At 40.2% G+C, this 14,792-nt stretch overlaps 1 protein-coding gene and 1 long non-coding RNA gene across 2 annotated transcripts; one reads left to right on the top strand and one right to left on the bottom strand.

Annotated features, from left to right (window-relative positions):
* Positions 1-197: 197 nt before the first annotated feature.
* TFB2M (transcription factor B2, mitochondrial) lies at positions 198-10,884 on the bottom strand. Its single transcript, XM_017806821.1, has 8 exons — positions 10,596-10,884; positions 9,755-9,843; positions 8,676-8,829; positions 8,120-8,268; positions 6,402-6,491; positions 3,976-4,038; positions 2,589-2,740; positions 198-1,119 (listed from the first exon to the last, which is right to left on the bottom strand). Exons 1-8 carry the CDS (start codon positions 10,882-10,884, stop codon positions 933-935), a joined length of 1,173 nt encoding a protein of 390 aa, XP_017662310.1. The 3' UTR covers positions 198-932.
* Positions 10,885-11,074: 190 nt separating this feature from the next.
* LOC108493411 lies at positions 11,075-12,959 on the top strand. The gene is made up of 2 exons (XR_001873466.1): positions 11,075-11,145; positions 12,862-12,959. It is a non-coding gene; the product is annotated as an uncharacterized LOC108493411 (long non-coding RNA).
* Positions 12,960-14,792: the final 1,833 nt, after the last annotated feature.

Consider the following 14,792-nt stretch of genomic DNA (forward strand, 5'->3'; position numbering starts at 1 on the left):
TACAGTATAGAGCACAGAACCAGTACAGCCTCTCGGCCTTATTGGACAACAGAACAGTTACATGGTAAGATAGGAAGAGAAATTAGGAACAGGTTGTGTTATGGAGTACTATGGCTAAAAAGAGAATGTTAAGAGCATGTGGGTTTGAAGTAAATTTTTTGTACATGTATTACACATTAAACAAAGACATGGGCAACGGTTTCAAATAAAATGATTTTATTTTCATTTTTCCAAATAGCACTGAATATTCTGGTGACCTTTGGACCTAAAATAATCCCCATACACATATAGCTGTTTGTGTATTGAAAACCAGTACAGACTGTCCTGTGTTATTTTCGAAAGAAAGAACTGTTACAACTTTTTCCCACAGATATTACAATCTTTACTTAAAGTAACTCCCAGTTACTGTTTTATCATGCAGTCATTACCTTGTCTTATAGTAACACACCACTAATTATTTATTAATATATTGTTGACTTGAGACTGCAAGGTTTTTAGATAACGAGACAATATAGCAGACTCAGTGGTTGTAAAGACCTGTGTATTTTGGTAATCTGTCCAAAAGGCATTCAAATCACTAAGAACTAAAATACCAACCAGACAAATTATCATTATTTGGTCTGTTAACTTTTTTCAAATGTTGTAAATATACAGCAGCGTAACAAAAAGTTCCATTTAAGTCGTACATCCAAAAGCAGCAAGTGACTAGTAAGTTCCCAGAAAAGTTGCAAAGTTTGTCCATTCCAGATAGGATTGTGCTCAAATAACTGTGAAACCATTACTTTCATCCTGTACAGAAGGGCTCTTGTTACTTGCTGAATTTATTTTCCTGTTTGGACAGGAAATCATCTAGCTAATTGTGATTTTATTTAAACCGTTTCTCATCAAAGTAATCTTTCAAAAGCTAAGGTGATCTTCCAAAAGCTTTAGTTTTATAAGTTTATGGTCCTTACAGTTTCCAAGACTTCATCATAGAACCAGGTTTCAGTAAACGTACTAGAATTTTGTAAAGCCTCAAAAAGACGCCTGTAGTCTTCTGGATACAAGTCACGCATTGCAGCATTTTCTGGAATTTCTAGCGCTTTCAGTAATTTGCCACCATTGTCCAAGCTCCATGAACTGAAACAAACAAACAAAGTCTTAATGGAGCATTCCTTTCTGTGAAAAATTAAAAAGCAAGAAACATTATCTGAAGGTCCATTTCACTCTTTCACAACTTCTAGAAGTTAACCTCTTCCTACAACATAAGTTATTTTCAATTCATACTGCAAACAGGAAGAAACATCTGCTAATAAGACACATAAATACCAAATAAAGCCCCCAGCAGACACAGACAATACCAAACCACGTAAGTCTCTTCATTACAGGGTGGGTGGCCTCCTCATTGCAGAATAGGCGCCTGCCCTCCCTCCCTCATCCACCTGAAATGCGTAAGTCAGTAACAGGCATTACAGCATAAAAAGGGGTTATTCTTCAGTGCCTGGGAAATTAAAGCCAAGGTAATCCTCAAGAAGATGACTCAGTATAGCATGAATTAGTGACTTACACCTCCCAGGTATTTTCTTCTATATATAAACAGATGTATCCACTCTCTCTCCATCTACATCATTGCTATGTATGCAAGCTAGACCTTTATAAATGTGCACATACATTAAACTATTTCCCAGACAGGAAAAGGGTGTATAAATACACAGAAGATTCACATTAGAAGCCTTCAACTTCCTGGCTGAAGGACTGAGTTGAAATGAGGGACACCACTGAGCTTTAAGAGAGAAATCCATTAAGGCTCTTTGCACTTTCTTTGCTAAGAGAGTTACTGGAATTTAGTAGTTTTTTCTTCTTTCCTCTTTCTGGAAATTAACTTTCATAAGCTATTATCAGCAAGTATTATTTTCATCAGCAAGTAGAAGTCAATGCTTTCCAGACTGTAAACACCTTCCATTTTTGGGAAATGGAAATCTACTGATCATAAAACAAACATGAATAGCTCTAATGTAATACCAAAAAAAATAATTACAGTTTCATAATTAGTAAATAAATCTAAAGCCTAATTTTTGAATTAGATAACAGCCATTTGAGGACATCCCCATTCCACCTTCAATAACCTTCAGGTGTTTTCATTAGCATGACTTTGATGTGTTATAAACTGAAACTTTTTCAGCTTTTAATTTCTATTAAAAAGACTTTCTGCAAAAGTCTTGGCGGCTTTATTATTATGTCTGTCAAGTAAGTGAAAACTTCTTGCAGATACACGACCTCACCTCCATTGGAGGTACAGAGAATTACTGCACATATACATCCCAAATCTTCGTTCGCGAAGCCTAGCCATGATGATGACATTCTAAATACTTGTCGACCTTTCTGTCAAACCTCAAGTTTTTATTATCTGTAAATATGGGCCAGGAACAGTCCCCAAAATACTGTATTGGGGGCTGCACAAATGAAATCTTCTATTCTACATGTAGATAAATAATTTTAAAAAAGCACAGTATTTCATCTGCAAATAAATACCTTTTTGAGAACATAAGTTAATATTTTCCTATATTTCTGTGAAAAAAGTATAAAAACTGTAATTCTTTCTTACTTACTTTAGTCTATCACTAAGTCTAGACGTAGGTTTAGCAAGACACTGTTTCACCATGAAAATAAAGGTAGTTGCATTTGTGGGCTTCAAGCCTCCTGTAAATAGATTTTGCTGGGGAGTCAGTCGTACCAAACATAAATGGTCATTTGGCAGCCACTGCAAGAAAAACAAAATAAATCACTGAAAAGATGATAGACAGTGTCTATCTTTAGCTAAGCATTTCATTTTCACCACCACTAACATTTCCTATTAGAAGTCTTAACTTGATGATTTCATTGGAAGATCAGGCTTTACCTCAGCCGTGCCCCAAACAGGAAAGGAAATAGAAAACAAAAAAACGTACTATCATTTAGGTTTGTTTTTACATTTTAAGACTGAACTTTCTTAGTTGAAATAGATAATACAGGCTTGATGTGAGCTTTCAAGCTATTACATGGCCTACAGTATTCCTATACTATGCAAGGCATCAGATCACTTCAACTACCTGCCTTCTGTATATAAAGATGGAATTGAGTGTAACACTAAGACAATATTACAACTCGAAAATTTTATGAAATTGGGATGGAGTCTTTAACTGAAATTAATCTACTTCTGTATTAGCAGCAATGGATATATTGTCCAATAGATCTCACATTTGTACTTCTCCTAAAGCTATCACAATACATCTTGCATAATCCACCTGATATGCCTCTCTACACAGTTTTTCAGCAACACAGCTAAGCACATAAGGCACACCCAGTCACTTACATTCACTTATGTCTTAAAGAAACATTGCAAACAACACTCAAACCATAGCAGTTTTCTGGGGAGGGTAAAACTAAATATTAAGTAAACATACTTTTATATTATCAGAATTAAATAGGGATAGTCTTCTTTTACACAAAGGAACATCATTACTTCTTTAAAAGAGAAAGGTAAACAAGTTTACACAAGGTATTTTTGCACTTCTCAAATTTAAGCTTTGAGACTCATGCTTTTCAGCAATTAGCTATCACATGAAATCTATAATGGAGATATGAGTTACCATTTTACTCAAAACCAGCAGGATACTGATTGTGTTATTAACTGTGGTAACATTTGTTTTGTTTAACAAGTAGATGTTTCTCTGTCAGTAACTTTTTCTGAAAAATACCTCTTAACATTCCTTTATGCTATTTATTCACCATATTTTTTCCATCATAGACACTAAGGATAATAGTTTATTTCAGTTTCTAAGTGCATAGCAATTCTTCACTCACTTTTTGATGAATCTACATGCTGCTTGTAAATTTTAATTAGAACACTTCTTAAAAAATACATTTATAAATGTTGCTATAAAGTTATTTTAACCTTTAATAAAAAGTGGTTTAACTACATCTTTAAAAGAAGAAAAGTGTACACTACAATCTTACCTTAGATTTTGGTATTGCCAGGCTCCCATTTTTCAAATCAGTTGCAAATGATGACCAAGGCTCCTATGGGAGGAAGCAAATATATTACAGAATTAAAGCATTTTGTTATAATAGAATAGACTATTTCAGTTGGCAGGGACCTACAACAATCGTCTAGTCCAACTGCCTGAGCAATTCAGGGCTGACAAAGTTAAAGCATGTTGTTAAGGGCACTGTCCAAATATCTCTTGGGGCGTCGACCACCTCTCTAGGAAGCCTGTTCCAGTATTTGACCACCCTCTTGGTAAAGAAATGCTTCCTACTGTCCAGTCTAAACCTCCCCTGGCACAGCTTTGAACCATTCCAATGTGTCCTATCACTGGATACTAGGGAAAAGAGCTCAGTATCTCCCTTTAGCCTCCCTCTCCTCAGGAAATTGTAGAGAGTAATGAGGTCACCCCTCCTCAGCTTCCTTTGTTCCAAAAAGGCCAAGCCCAAAGGCCTCAGCTGCTCCTCATATAACACTCCTTCCAGCCCTTTCACTGGTTTTGTTGCCATCCTCTGGATGCATTCAGGGATCTTCACAACCTTCTTAAGTTGTGGGACCTAGAACTGCCCAAATATTCAAGGTAAGGCTGCACCAACTCTAAATTCAGTGGAACAATTACTGACCAGCAGATGATGCCATGTTTGATGCACCCCAGGATGCAGCTTGCCCTACTGGCTGCCAGGGAACACACTGATGACTCGTACTGAACTGCTGCCAACCAGCACCCTCAAGTTCCTTTCTGCAGGGCTGCTCTCCAGCCACCTATCTCCCAATTACTACTTGTACTCGGTGTTACTCTGTGCTAGGTGCAGGATTCAGCATTTTTACTTGTTTCATTTCATCCTGTTAATCATTGCCCAATGCTTCGATCTGCTTAGACCGCTCTGCAAGGCAACTTGTCCCTCAAGAGAGTAAACAGCACCTCCCAGTGTGGTGTCATCAGGAAATCTGCTAATGGTTCATTCAACTCCTGCATCCAGATTGTTGGCAAATATATTGAACAATATATTGGCTCTCAAATTGAACCAGTGGTCAGCCAGGTGTAGCCCCATTCAGTGCATCCCTCTGAGCTCTGCCCTTCAGCCAGTTCATCACCCAGCACACCATGAACTCTCTCATCCTACAGCTGGACAACTTCTCCAGAAAGATGCTGTGAGGGGCAGTGTCAAAAGCCTCACTGAAATCCAGAAAAAGGACACCCACCACCTCTTCATCCACTGGGCAGGTGACCTTATCATAGAAGGGTGTCAAATGAGTTAAACAGGACTTTCCTTTGTGAACCCATGTTGACTGTGCCTGATGATTGCATTATTTTTCAAATGCCTATCAATTGTACCCAGTAGAATCTTCTGCACAATTTTTCCAGGTACTGAGGTTAGATTGACAGGTCTGTAGTTCACTGGCTCTTCCCTCACACTCTTTTTGTAGATTGGAATAACACTGGCCAGCTGCCAGTCAGCAGGAACCTCCCTAGACTCCCAAGACCTTTGGTAGCTAACTGAGAGAGGTCCTGCCATAGTTTCCACTTGCTCCTCAGTAGTCTGGATTGAATCCCATCAGGCCCCATGGACTTGTGAACATTCAGCTGATACAGCTGGTCCCTTACAATTTCAGTGTCCACAAATGGAAAGTCACTGTTCCCACACCCGTGGTCCTCCAGCTCAGGAGACCAGGCAGTCCAAGGTGTATCAGTATTACTAAAGACTGAGGCAAAAAACACATTAAATGCCTCCACTTCATCCCTGTTAGTCAGATGACCATCTTCAAAGAGTATCATTCTTCAACTCCTTAATATATACCCCATGATATAAGGTATTTGGAAGACGATAGATAATGAAACTTAATTTTAGATGAGAAAAACACTTAAAACTATGAAGGTAGGTTCCTAGAAAAACAGAGGACAAAGAAAGGTAAATCTGAAAAGCATAAACTAAGTGAAAGTTGATGGCCATGTGTTCATGTGGAGGTGGGGGAAAAACATAAACAATTTTTAAAACTAAATCATATTATGTTTGACAAGGTAAGGTAAGTACTGACTAGCAGGAGAAGCAGGTATGCTTGGAACATGAAAGCACCAGGACTCCAAAAAAAAATTTCTACTGAATACAGCTTAGGAAGTCCAAAGCATATTGGATGGCAAAATTCAGAGGACAGTGGCTTGCAATAAGAATACTGACATCATAGTGAATCACGATGCTGCTTAATGGAGAGTTTTACACAAAACATGAGTGTTTCAGCTTTTTACATCAATACTTTCTACAAAAGTTTTCAACAGTTCTCCAACTAATTTAAACATTAAATTAGCTTCCAATTAGTTTAGGATAGTAAACCACTATAAACCCTTTTCTAAAATCACGTCCATGGCATTAGGCCATATCAGCTGGTACAAAACACTTACCTTGTGCAGTAGTTCAATTTCACATCCTATTTGCGCAAGTACAGTAAGTGGTTGATAAGCCCATGTTTCCCCAGGCTTTGCTCTTAATACCTAAAAAATGGCAGAGAAAGAGTTTTTTGTTGCAAAAACTAAGACTGTTTCTTTATCTAAGCAAAATCCTCATTCAAATATATATAAATACAAGTAGTAAGAAACTCAGTTAAGTCAAAGAAATTCAGTTAAGTCTAAAATTCCAAAGTAGAGTTCCATTAGGCCTCAAATACATACTTTGTGATATTTTAGTACATCTTATCAGAAGACGCGACAAGAAGACATTATAACAGGCTAAGTATTTCTTCACAGCAGTTATTTGGATAACTGAACTGTGTATCAATCTCCAGCACATAGTTTCTGGTCCCTTTTAAGGCAGAGAAGTTTCACACAGAAGAGAAGCAGGGATCATATTACATATAAAAACTGTAACTTTGTCAGTGTTATCAGCTTGCACTGACGAAGAAGACATTCCCAATTCCCAAGATGACATGCAAGCAGAGTAAAACATCAGGTGACCTCACTGAACATTAAGCAACTTGCTCAGTCATCATCCTGATCAATATTACAGATCAAACAACTCTCAGGACAAGAAACAAAGAAAAGCTTGTGATTATTCTCAAACAGGGCCAGGAAAGAAGTAGATTGTAGCAAGGAGATTTAACTTGTCATAATAGATTTACACAGCCTTGTCATATAATAAGAAACCAAACCAAAACAACCAACAAAAAGGAACCAACAATGCCCACTAAAAGATGGTTCCAATAGCTTTTACTACACAACTCGCATTTAACAGGGTTCACAATAAAGCCATAAAACTTAATTAAAAGAAAAAAAACAACACAGCGACTGCATAAAAAGAATGAGCTGCCCTGTATTTACTCAAAAATCTGGCCATTAAAAACATGCCATGCAAGTTGGTATTTCAGTGGTGTCCAACTTGTCATTTCACAGAATATACTTAAGACTTTTAATTTTTTTTCAGTGAGGTGTTAGACACAGCACAGGTTGTGTAAGCAGACCTCAAAAGCTTACAAGTAATTAAAGGTTTATGGCTCTGTATGAGCATCCCAGTTTCTCGGGAAAAAAGGTATCCTTGAAGTATAAGTACAGTTCTAGAGCTTCCAGACAGCGTAAATTAGGAACATTAGAAAACCCAGAAAGCAGCTCTGTGCCTTACTGTACAGAATATTAATAAAAAGGTGTGTAAATCATTACATTTTGGCTCAGTTCTTTTCAGTACTGCATACAAAAGCAACTCAACAGGATGAGTGCATCTCACTGATTATGGTATTTAGTAACTTGGAATCCTCTACCCGAATCCTTTTCACTTGCATTTTGAATTCAGTCTTCGTTGACTGTTACATGCAACTAGTAAACAATTTCGTTGCAAAAGCGTGTTACAGAATTTAAGCACCTCACAATTTACAATGGAAAGCAGCTAGTCTGCTGCTGCATATTCTTCTCAAGGACCAGTCTTCACATTTGTAAGATTTGTGGTTATATGACAAGAGAATGTTTCTTGATAGTGCTATCACTGCATAAAGAGAACAAGTGGGAAACAGACAAGACTTAAAAATTCTGGTAGAAAAAAATTCACTAGCAAAAACATTAAGCATACAATATAAAAGGGTTTGTGTTCTGTGAAGCACTACATCTTCATTACCTGTAAAATACCTCACACATACCATGTATTCTTTTTCACTTATAAAGAGGTTGAGTTCTACTCTTCCGTATTTGTATATGGAATTGCATTCATATAGGCCAAAAAGAAGCCTCCAAAGTCTGTTTCTTTCCAATGTGTGTGGCATGATTCCAAAAATTCTCAGAGGTACATCTGTTTCAATAACATGTAAAGGTATTTTTAAAATTCTGCAATACATATTAGACAATCTCATTAATTCTATTGTCTAAACTACAAATAATTAAGAGAAGAAAGTCTGTGACCTCATGTTGTTCAAGAATGAATACAATTCAAGCCTTAGTCAAAGTTAAGCCCAGTTTAGTTTGTGTTAGACTAAACCTTTAACAGACAAGAAAATACTTGATATCCCATATTGCCATATGGGGTATTTTTTGAAGCTATCATGAGTCTAAGTAAAGCTGAAATGTAGAAAACAGTACCCATTAATTGAGCACATATATTAAACAGAACATATACCTCAAGCAAATCCCAAAGATTTTGCCAAACTGCCTATGCACCCTTCAAATGTATTTGTAACATGTGTGATCATATAAATATACCTGCCCTCCAAGGAACTGCTGCTACACCCATGGTTTCAAAAAGCTTCTCAGAGCACACGGCAGGTGGTTTCAGTGTTCCAGTCACCAAAGGATCCAGTCTGCAGAAGTCACCATAAATGACCTTTAATTGTCCATCCAGGCTATTCTCTAGGGACTGAATAAAATCAGCTTCAGTTGAAGAAATCTGGATATAGTAACTGGTCTCACGAAACATCCCACCCAAACAAAAAATATGTTCAAGCATTACTTAAAATTGTTACCCAGTCAACAAGAGTCAAATCTCAGAGCTGCTGCTTACAGCTGATAAAAAGAATTGCCTCCTTCATTGTGCTGGGCATTTTGACATTTTTTTGTGCTGTGCAACTTGAGTGCCATTAAAACAATTCTTAAATTACTATGATGTTCTGCAATGTTTTTCCTTAAGAAAATCCTAAACTATACTTAACTAAACAAACAACTTCATTTAATGATTTACAACTAGAATTCTTCATATATGCAGAGAGAATGCCTTTTATACACATTTTAAGTCAGAGGGTGAGTTGTTGGTTCCAAACCAGCACTATAACACCATCCTTCTAATACAGCTTCTGCAGCTCAGTGTCTGACCCCCTTCGAATCCATGAAAAGCCCAGGTGAGCAGGAGAGGACAACACGTGTCTTAATATGTAAGTGTCAGTTACAGGAAAACACATTAAATAACACTGCGAGATAAGCAGAATAACTAAGAGTATTTTTACAGATTTCTTAAAGCTACATATGGACCTCTTATTTAAACATACACAAATACAATGATTAATATTACTTTCAAATTTATGCATGAAACTATTCATAGAAAGACTATGTATGAACTTGAATTCCTGCATACACAAAACGTCAAATCAACTAATCAAAAAATATTCTACATACGCAATGTATAATACCAAACAATATTTACTGTTATTAGCCATTATGTCAGATGTTACAAGTAACAATTACTGTCTAATTCCTTTTTGATCCAACAGCTATTACAATTTGTAAGTTAATTTCTTATTTTCCCTTTAATTAGGTTTTAGAAATATGCAACTGAATCAAAAGTGTACCTGTAAGTTTGGAAGATAAGCTAAGTTACTTTCCAGAGCTACCACTCTAATACCTGCATTGAGCAGAGTTTGAGTCAAGATTCCAGGACCTGAAGTGGGAAAATAAAAAAAAAAAAAATAAAAATTTTAAAAAGTGCATTTCTATTTCTAAATAATGTCCTTTAGTGATTTTCTCAACACAACGCTTGGGACATTTCACCTTCAATACGGGAGAGCTTGTATTTGTTTAAACACACTTGAAAACAAGAGTTAGAAAAACCATTTACAGGCAGTGTGCCTGAGATTGCTCATTGAATTACACTAAGCACGCCATTACAATGAGATACTTAGGAACACTGGAGATAACGTTTCTTCTGCCAACTGAAATATACTTTGAAATCGTACCCACATTATCTCTACAGATAAAATAACACTCTGCAGAAATAAAAAAACAACCACAGACATTAAGTAACTGCAAAGGGCTACCTGCAAAGGGCTTGGGTGTGCTTTTACTGACAAAGTCCACTTACAAAACCACAATATTACCAGAGAGACACTTACATCTCTGCTTACTCTATAGCACAGTTTGAACAGCAGTGACCCGCTGGGACAACTCCTTGTACGGATCCTGTCCCGGGCAGCGCCCTAACGCCAAGGAAGCCGCCACCCCCGCCCGAAATCACGGGAGAAGCCAGGCCCCGTGTCCTTCCCTGAGCACCACCATCCCTTCGGAGGGCTGGTACCGCCGGCGGCGAGGGCGGCAGCCCGCCCTGACCCCGCAAGGTCACTGTGGCGCCGAGCAGCGCCGCACCCCGGCGGAGCCCCCCGCCGGGAGCACGGCCGGAGCCCCGGAATAGCTCACCGGGCGCGAACTCGAGCAGGAGGGGCTGGGGGCCGGCCCCTCGCTGCAGGCATTGCTGCACGGTGCGCGCCAGCCGCGGGCAGGCGATGTAGCGGCGCACCGGCACGCCGCCACGCTTCTCCCGCTGCACCACCTGCGCCTCCTCCGTCGCCGCCTCCGCTACCCGCAGGCCCCGGCACTGCCGCCCCGCCACCCAGCACGGCGACAGCCCGCACAGCAGCGGCCGCAGCGCCGCTGCCAGGAGGCGGCCGCAGCCCGCGGCGCCCGGCGGGGCCTGTCCCGCCAGCATTGCCCGCCGCCCGCGCCGCGCCGCCAGCACCAGGTGCGCGATCGCCGCGGCAACCGGAGCGTCACTTCCTCCGCTGCCCGGCCTCGCCAGCGCGCTTCCGCCCCGCCGGCGAGAGCTCTCCTCCCTCCTTCCCTCCCTCCCTGTTTATGGTGCCCGCCCCGCACCGCCGCCAGCCTGCGGCACCGCGGCGACACCAGCTCCCGCGCCTCCACGCCATGCCGGGCGGCGGGTCCCGGCCGCCCGAGCCGCCGCGGAGCTGAGGTGAGCTGACGGCGGCTCGTCCGCAGGAGGGGAAGGGGAGATGCTTCCCCCGGTGCCGCGCGCTGCCGCCGCCTCCTGCTCGTCCCGGCGCCGCCGGGAGCTCCAGGGTCGGGCCAGGGCCACCGGGCGGGCAGCGGGAAGGTGCCGGTCCCGGTGCCGGTCCCGGTGGGGCTGAGCGCCCTGCCCGCCCGAGCCGGCATGGGCGGGCGCCGGCGCTGCGGCTCCTTCCCCGGCGCGGTGTCCCTGGAGCAGAGCAGGCGGAGGGCTGAGGCGGGTGGCGGTGGCTCGGGAGGGGGAGGCTGGGGCCGGCCAGAAACGCTGTGCCGGTCGCCCCGTGCAGCGATGTGTGCGCTCGGTGTGCGGGTGAAGTCCCAGGAGCTACGTATTTAGTTTGAGGTTTGCCAGGGTGTTTCACGAGAGACTTTGATCTCCGCGTCTTCAGCTAAATAGTCACTTCGGGACTCGGGTGTTTGTATCGCCCTGCCGCCCTCAGCAGGTGCAGGATCCTGCTCTGGCGGAGCTCCGGTATCAGTCCCTGTTGGTTCGTTTCTGCTCGATGCCTTGTTGCAATCGCGCTTTAGGTCAAACCAGTAATTCAATAGCAGGGACGTTGTCCTTTCAGCAATGTCTCTAATGCCCTAACGAGAAATAACTTTTAAGAACATCTTCAAAACGTTATCAAGTTCTGCAAAACTGGAGTTCATCCTTCAGGGATACCTGTGCTAAAACCTGTCAGTGGCAGGTGAGCGACCACAGTGCGATGGTGAAAGGGAGAGAGAATCCTCCCAAACGTGTTTTCCTGCTCCCTGTCTAATTTGTGCAGAAGGCAAGAGAGATCTAGCAATCACACTGTATACTGGTCTTCAAATTAATGGTTCAAAAGTAGACTTTATGTTTGAATTTGTGAAAATTGCCTTATTTCTTATATCTCATTTCTCTGGTTATGAAGTGAGAGATTAACACGTGCTTACTTACCACACAAAGTCATTTTGTTTGACATATCTCTCTTAAACAGAAACTGGGACAGAAAATTGTGGCTTTGTTTTTCTCTTTTTGGCGGATCTGCATGTGGCATGAAGAGGGGTCGGGCTGAATTTAGAAAAGATTGTAAATGCCTTGTCAAATGCACGAGTTCTTCATAACTGAAATTTACATGCTCTGCTTTTTTACTCTGAGTGCTGTAATAGTCTTCCCTGTGCCTTAAGGGAAATGGACAGAGTGTTCAGCTGGATGATGGGATAGACCTCAATCCATTTTTAAACTGGACTTTATGTTTTTAATAGCTTTTTCCCTCTCTTACTAATTAGTCTGATAATTCAGTCATCTGTAGGACTTTTAGAACATCAAGCATAATTTGATTTTCTTAGAGTAAGTGTTTAGTCATGTCCTAATTCAGCATTCCTTATCAGAGTTTATGACAGCTATGGCCACAAAAAAATTAGGTATAGTTTTAAGCTTAATTAATTAATTTTGGAAATTTTTTGTTGCCAGTCAGAGCACTCAGGAGTGCTTTGAATGGAGTATTCAGACTAATTGAGATTATTCAGAGGAGTGTTTTGGAGGAATCAAAGGCAAAATGCCCTAACAATTCTTCATATACTAGAAATGACACACTTTTCCTCATATTTTTATTTATTTTAGCTTAGCAATTGCCTGGATTGAACCACGGATCTCTATAGGCTAAACTTATGTTTTGGATTTTTTTCCGCCTACTAGAACTGCCAGATATATACTGAATCTTGCATGTGTAAAGGACTACCTCTTTATGACCTGGTCATTATCTTTGAAAAACTATTGAAACCCTAGGAAAATGGTAAGTTATGTACATTTTTTGTTTAGAAAATACAATGCAGAAAGTTGTTGAATACGCTAAAGTGTATCACAAGGACATTTGAACAGTTATTTTTATGTTAATGGCTGATTGTGCCATATATTTTCTAGTTTAATCCAGCTATCTGCACATGAAAATATTTGAATTTACAGTCTTACCTCATAGAGCCTTATGTCTTTGTAATTTACATTCATTGTTGGGTGTGCTGAAATTATTGTTTCCTCCTAATTATTGTTTTCTGAAATAAATCAGAGGTAATCAAAAGGGCTACCTGTTTGTTTGGATTCCAGTCTATGCTTGCACCAAAAGAGCTCCTTAGTTGTATGGGTCAAAAAGATAGTAAGGAGATATTTTTCTTTTCAGTGGTTCTAAATACTTCTTGCATTTACTTTTATTTGGCTCAATTTAAATCTTATTTTTCAAGTTAATATTAAAGCACTAGTCTTTTAGTATTATTTTGCTATGTATTAACCACTTAGCCATAGCAAATATTTACAAATAGTAAAAAGAGTGGTAGGAGATTTCTTCAAAAGTGCTGTAAACACTGCACACTCAGGAAAATAGTCTCTATAAATAATTATTTTTTAAAAATCAATCAGAGAGTATATTCACTTTTTTGCCATATTTTCTTGTCATCACTGTCCTCCACTCCAAACCCATACATACACAAAGGAAATCTCCCAAGAACTGAAGTAGCATTTAATCCTACGCCTCAATCCTGCACCTGGTTTGAGATCGAGTGAATTTGCAACCTGTGGGTTATATTGGACATCTTCCTTTGAAGTGAAAGTCAGTCTTTATAATGAGGTCAGCAATTTTGTATTTAGAGCCATTATGGACTATAAACCTTAACTTATTGCTTTCCTACATGTCATCTGTTGACAACTAAAAATGGCTTGATGCTTGGATGCGGACAGGGGCCAGGGAGTGGGGGGAGGCTTTTTGCTGTTTGGCCAAGCTATTAGTAGTAAGGGAAATAAGAATCCAAGGTTCCTTGGAAGCCTGCCTGCTCCATGTGACAGTGTAGCTTCCAGCCTAACGCTGAAAACCTGATTAATAGGGAGTTACTGTCCATTACAAGTCAGTTAGATCAATTGTGCAGATCACTGGAGAGTGAGGGCCTGGGTGCCAATTAAGTGAAACAATCAAGTTAGTTCTCCTTTGAGATAATTTCTGAGCGCTAGGTGTATGGTCATGTATGTTAATGTAAGGTTATTTGAAAAAAAGTTAAACCACTCCTCCTTTGCTATTTTTCGCATGTAATAACATGCTGTTTAGTAGGAAAGCATTTTCATACCAGGTGCAGATTGACTTTGCAGCCTTACAAACACTGCAGCAAAGTTCAGAGCTGACAAAAGAGCCATTCAGCACAAAAATAAACATTTTTAAATGAGCAGATGCCTTGAATTCTGTCCCTACCAATGCTAAAAACACTCTCCATGTTTTATTCCCTTATAATGAACACTAAGCAGCAATATTTTTGACATTTTCAGCAGAGAGGCAAAGGGTTCTGTAGTGTGAAGATGGTTGCATAAGCTGTGTATTGTAAGGCATTTTGGCAGGGGTACAAACTTTCTCACTCTGTGCTTTATCTGTTCTGTGTATACAGAGAAATTCAGTCCCTAGGGCTATCAATCTGGCATCTTTCATCAGCACTAAATTTACTGCAAATGCTTTTTGTGTGCAAGCAGAAAAAAAGTCCCATTAAACCTTTGCAGACAGGAGCGAAAACATTCAAATAGGTGCTTTATCTGTTTCTTTCTCCCAGAATTCCTCTTCATTTAATTCTGATGAGCATATTCTGCTGACTCAATTC

This window comes from Lepidothrix coronata, unplaced genomic scaffold (assembly GCF_001604755.1).
Source record: "Lepidothrix coronata isolate B3197 unplaced genomic scaffold, Lepidothrix_coronata-1.0 Scaffold16, whole genome shotgun sequence".
In the NCBI taxonomy this organism is placed as follows: Eukaryota; Metazoa; Chordata; class Aves; order Passeriformes; family Pipridae; genus Lepidothrix; species Lepidothrix coronata.

What these genes read in the sequence shown, in the direction of transcription:
- TFB2M (XM_017806821.1), bottom strand. Translation starts at nt 10,884, where the DNA reads ATGCTGGCGGGACAGGCCCCGCCGGGCGCCGCGGGCTGCGGCCGCCTC. An exon ending in CTTATCTTCCAAACTTACAG is followed by an intron (nt 8,830 to 9,754) that starts GTACACTTTTGA and finishes GATTTTATTCAG; the next exon opens with TCCCTAGAGAATAGCCTGGA. An exon ending in AGCAGTTCCTTGGAGGGCAG is followed by an intron (nt 8,269 to 8,675) that starts GTATATTTATAT and finishes TTATTGAAACAG; the next exon opens with ATGTACCTCTGAGAATTTTT.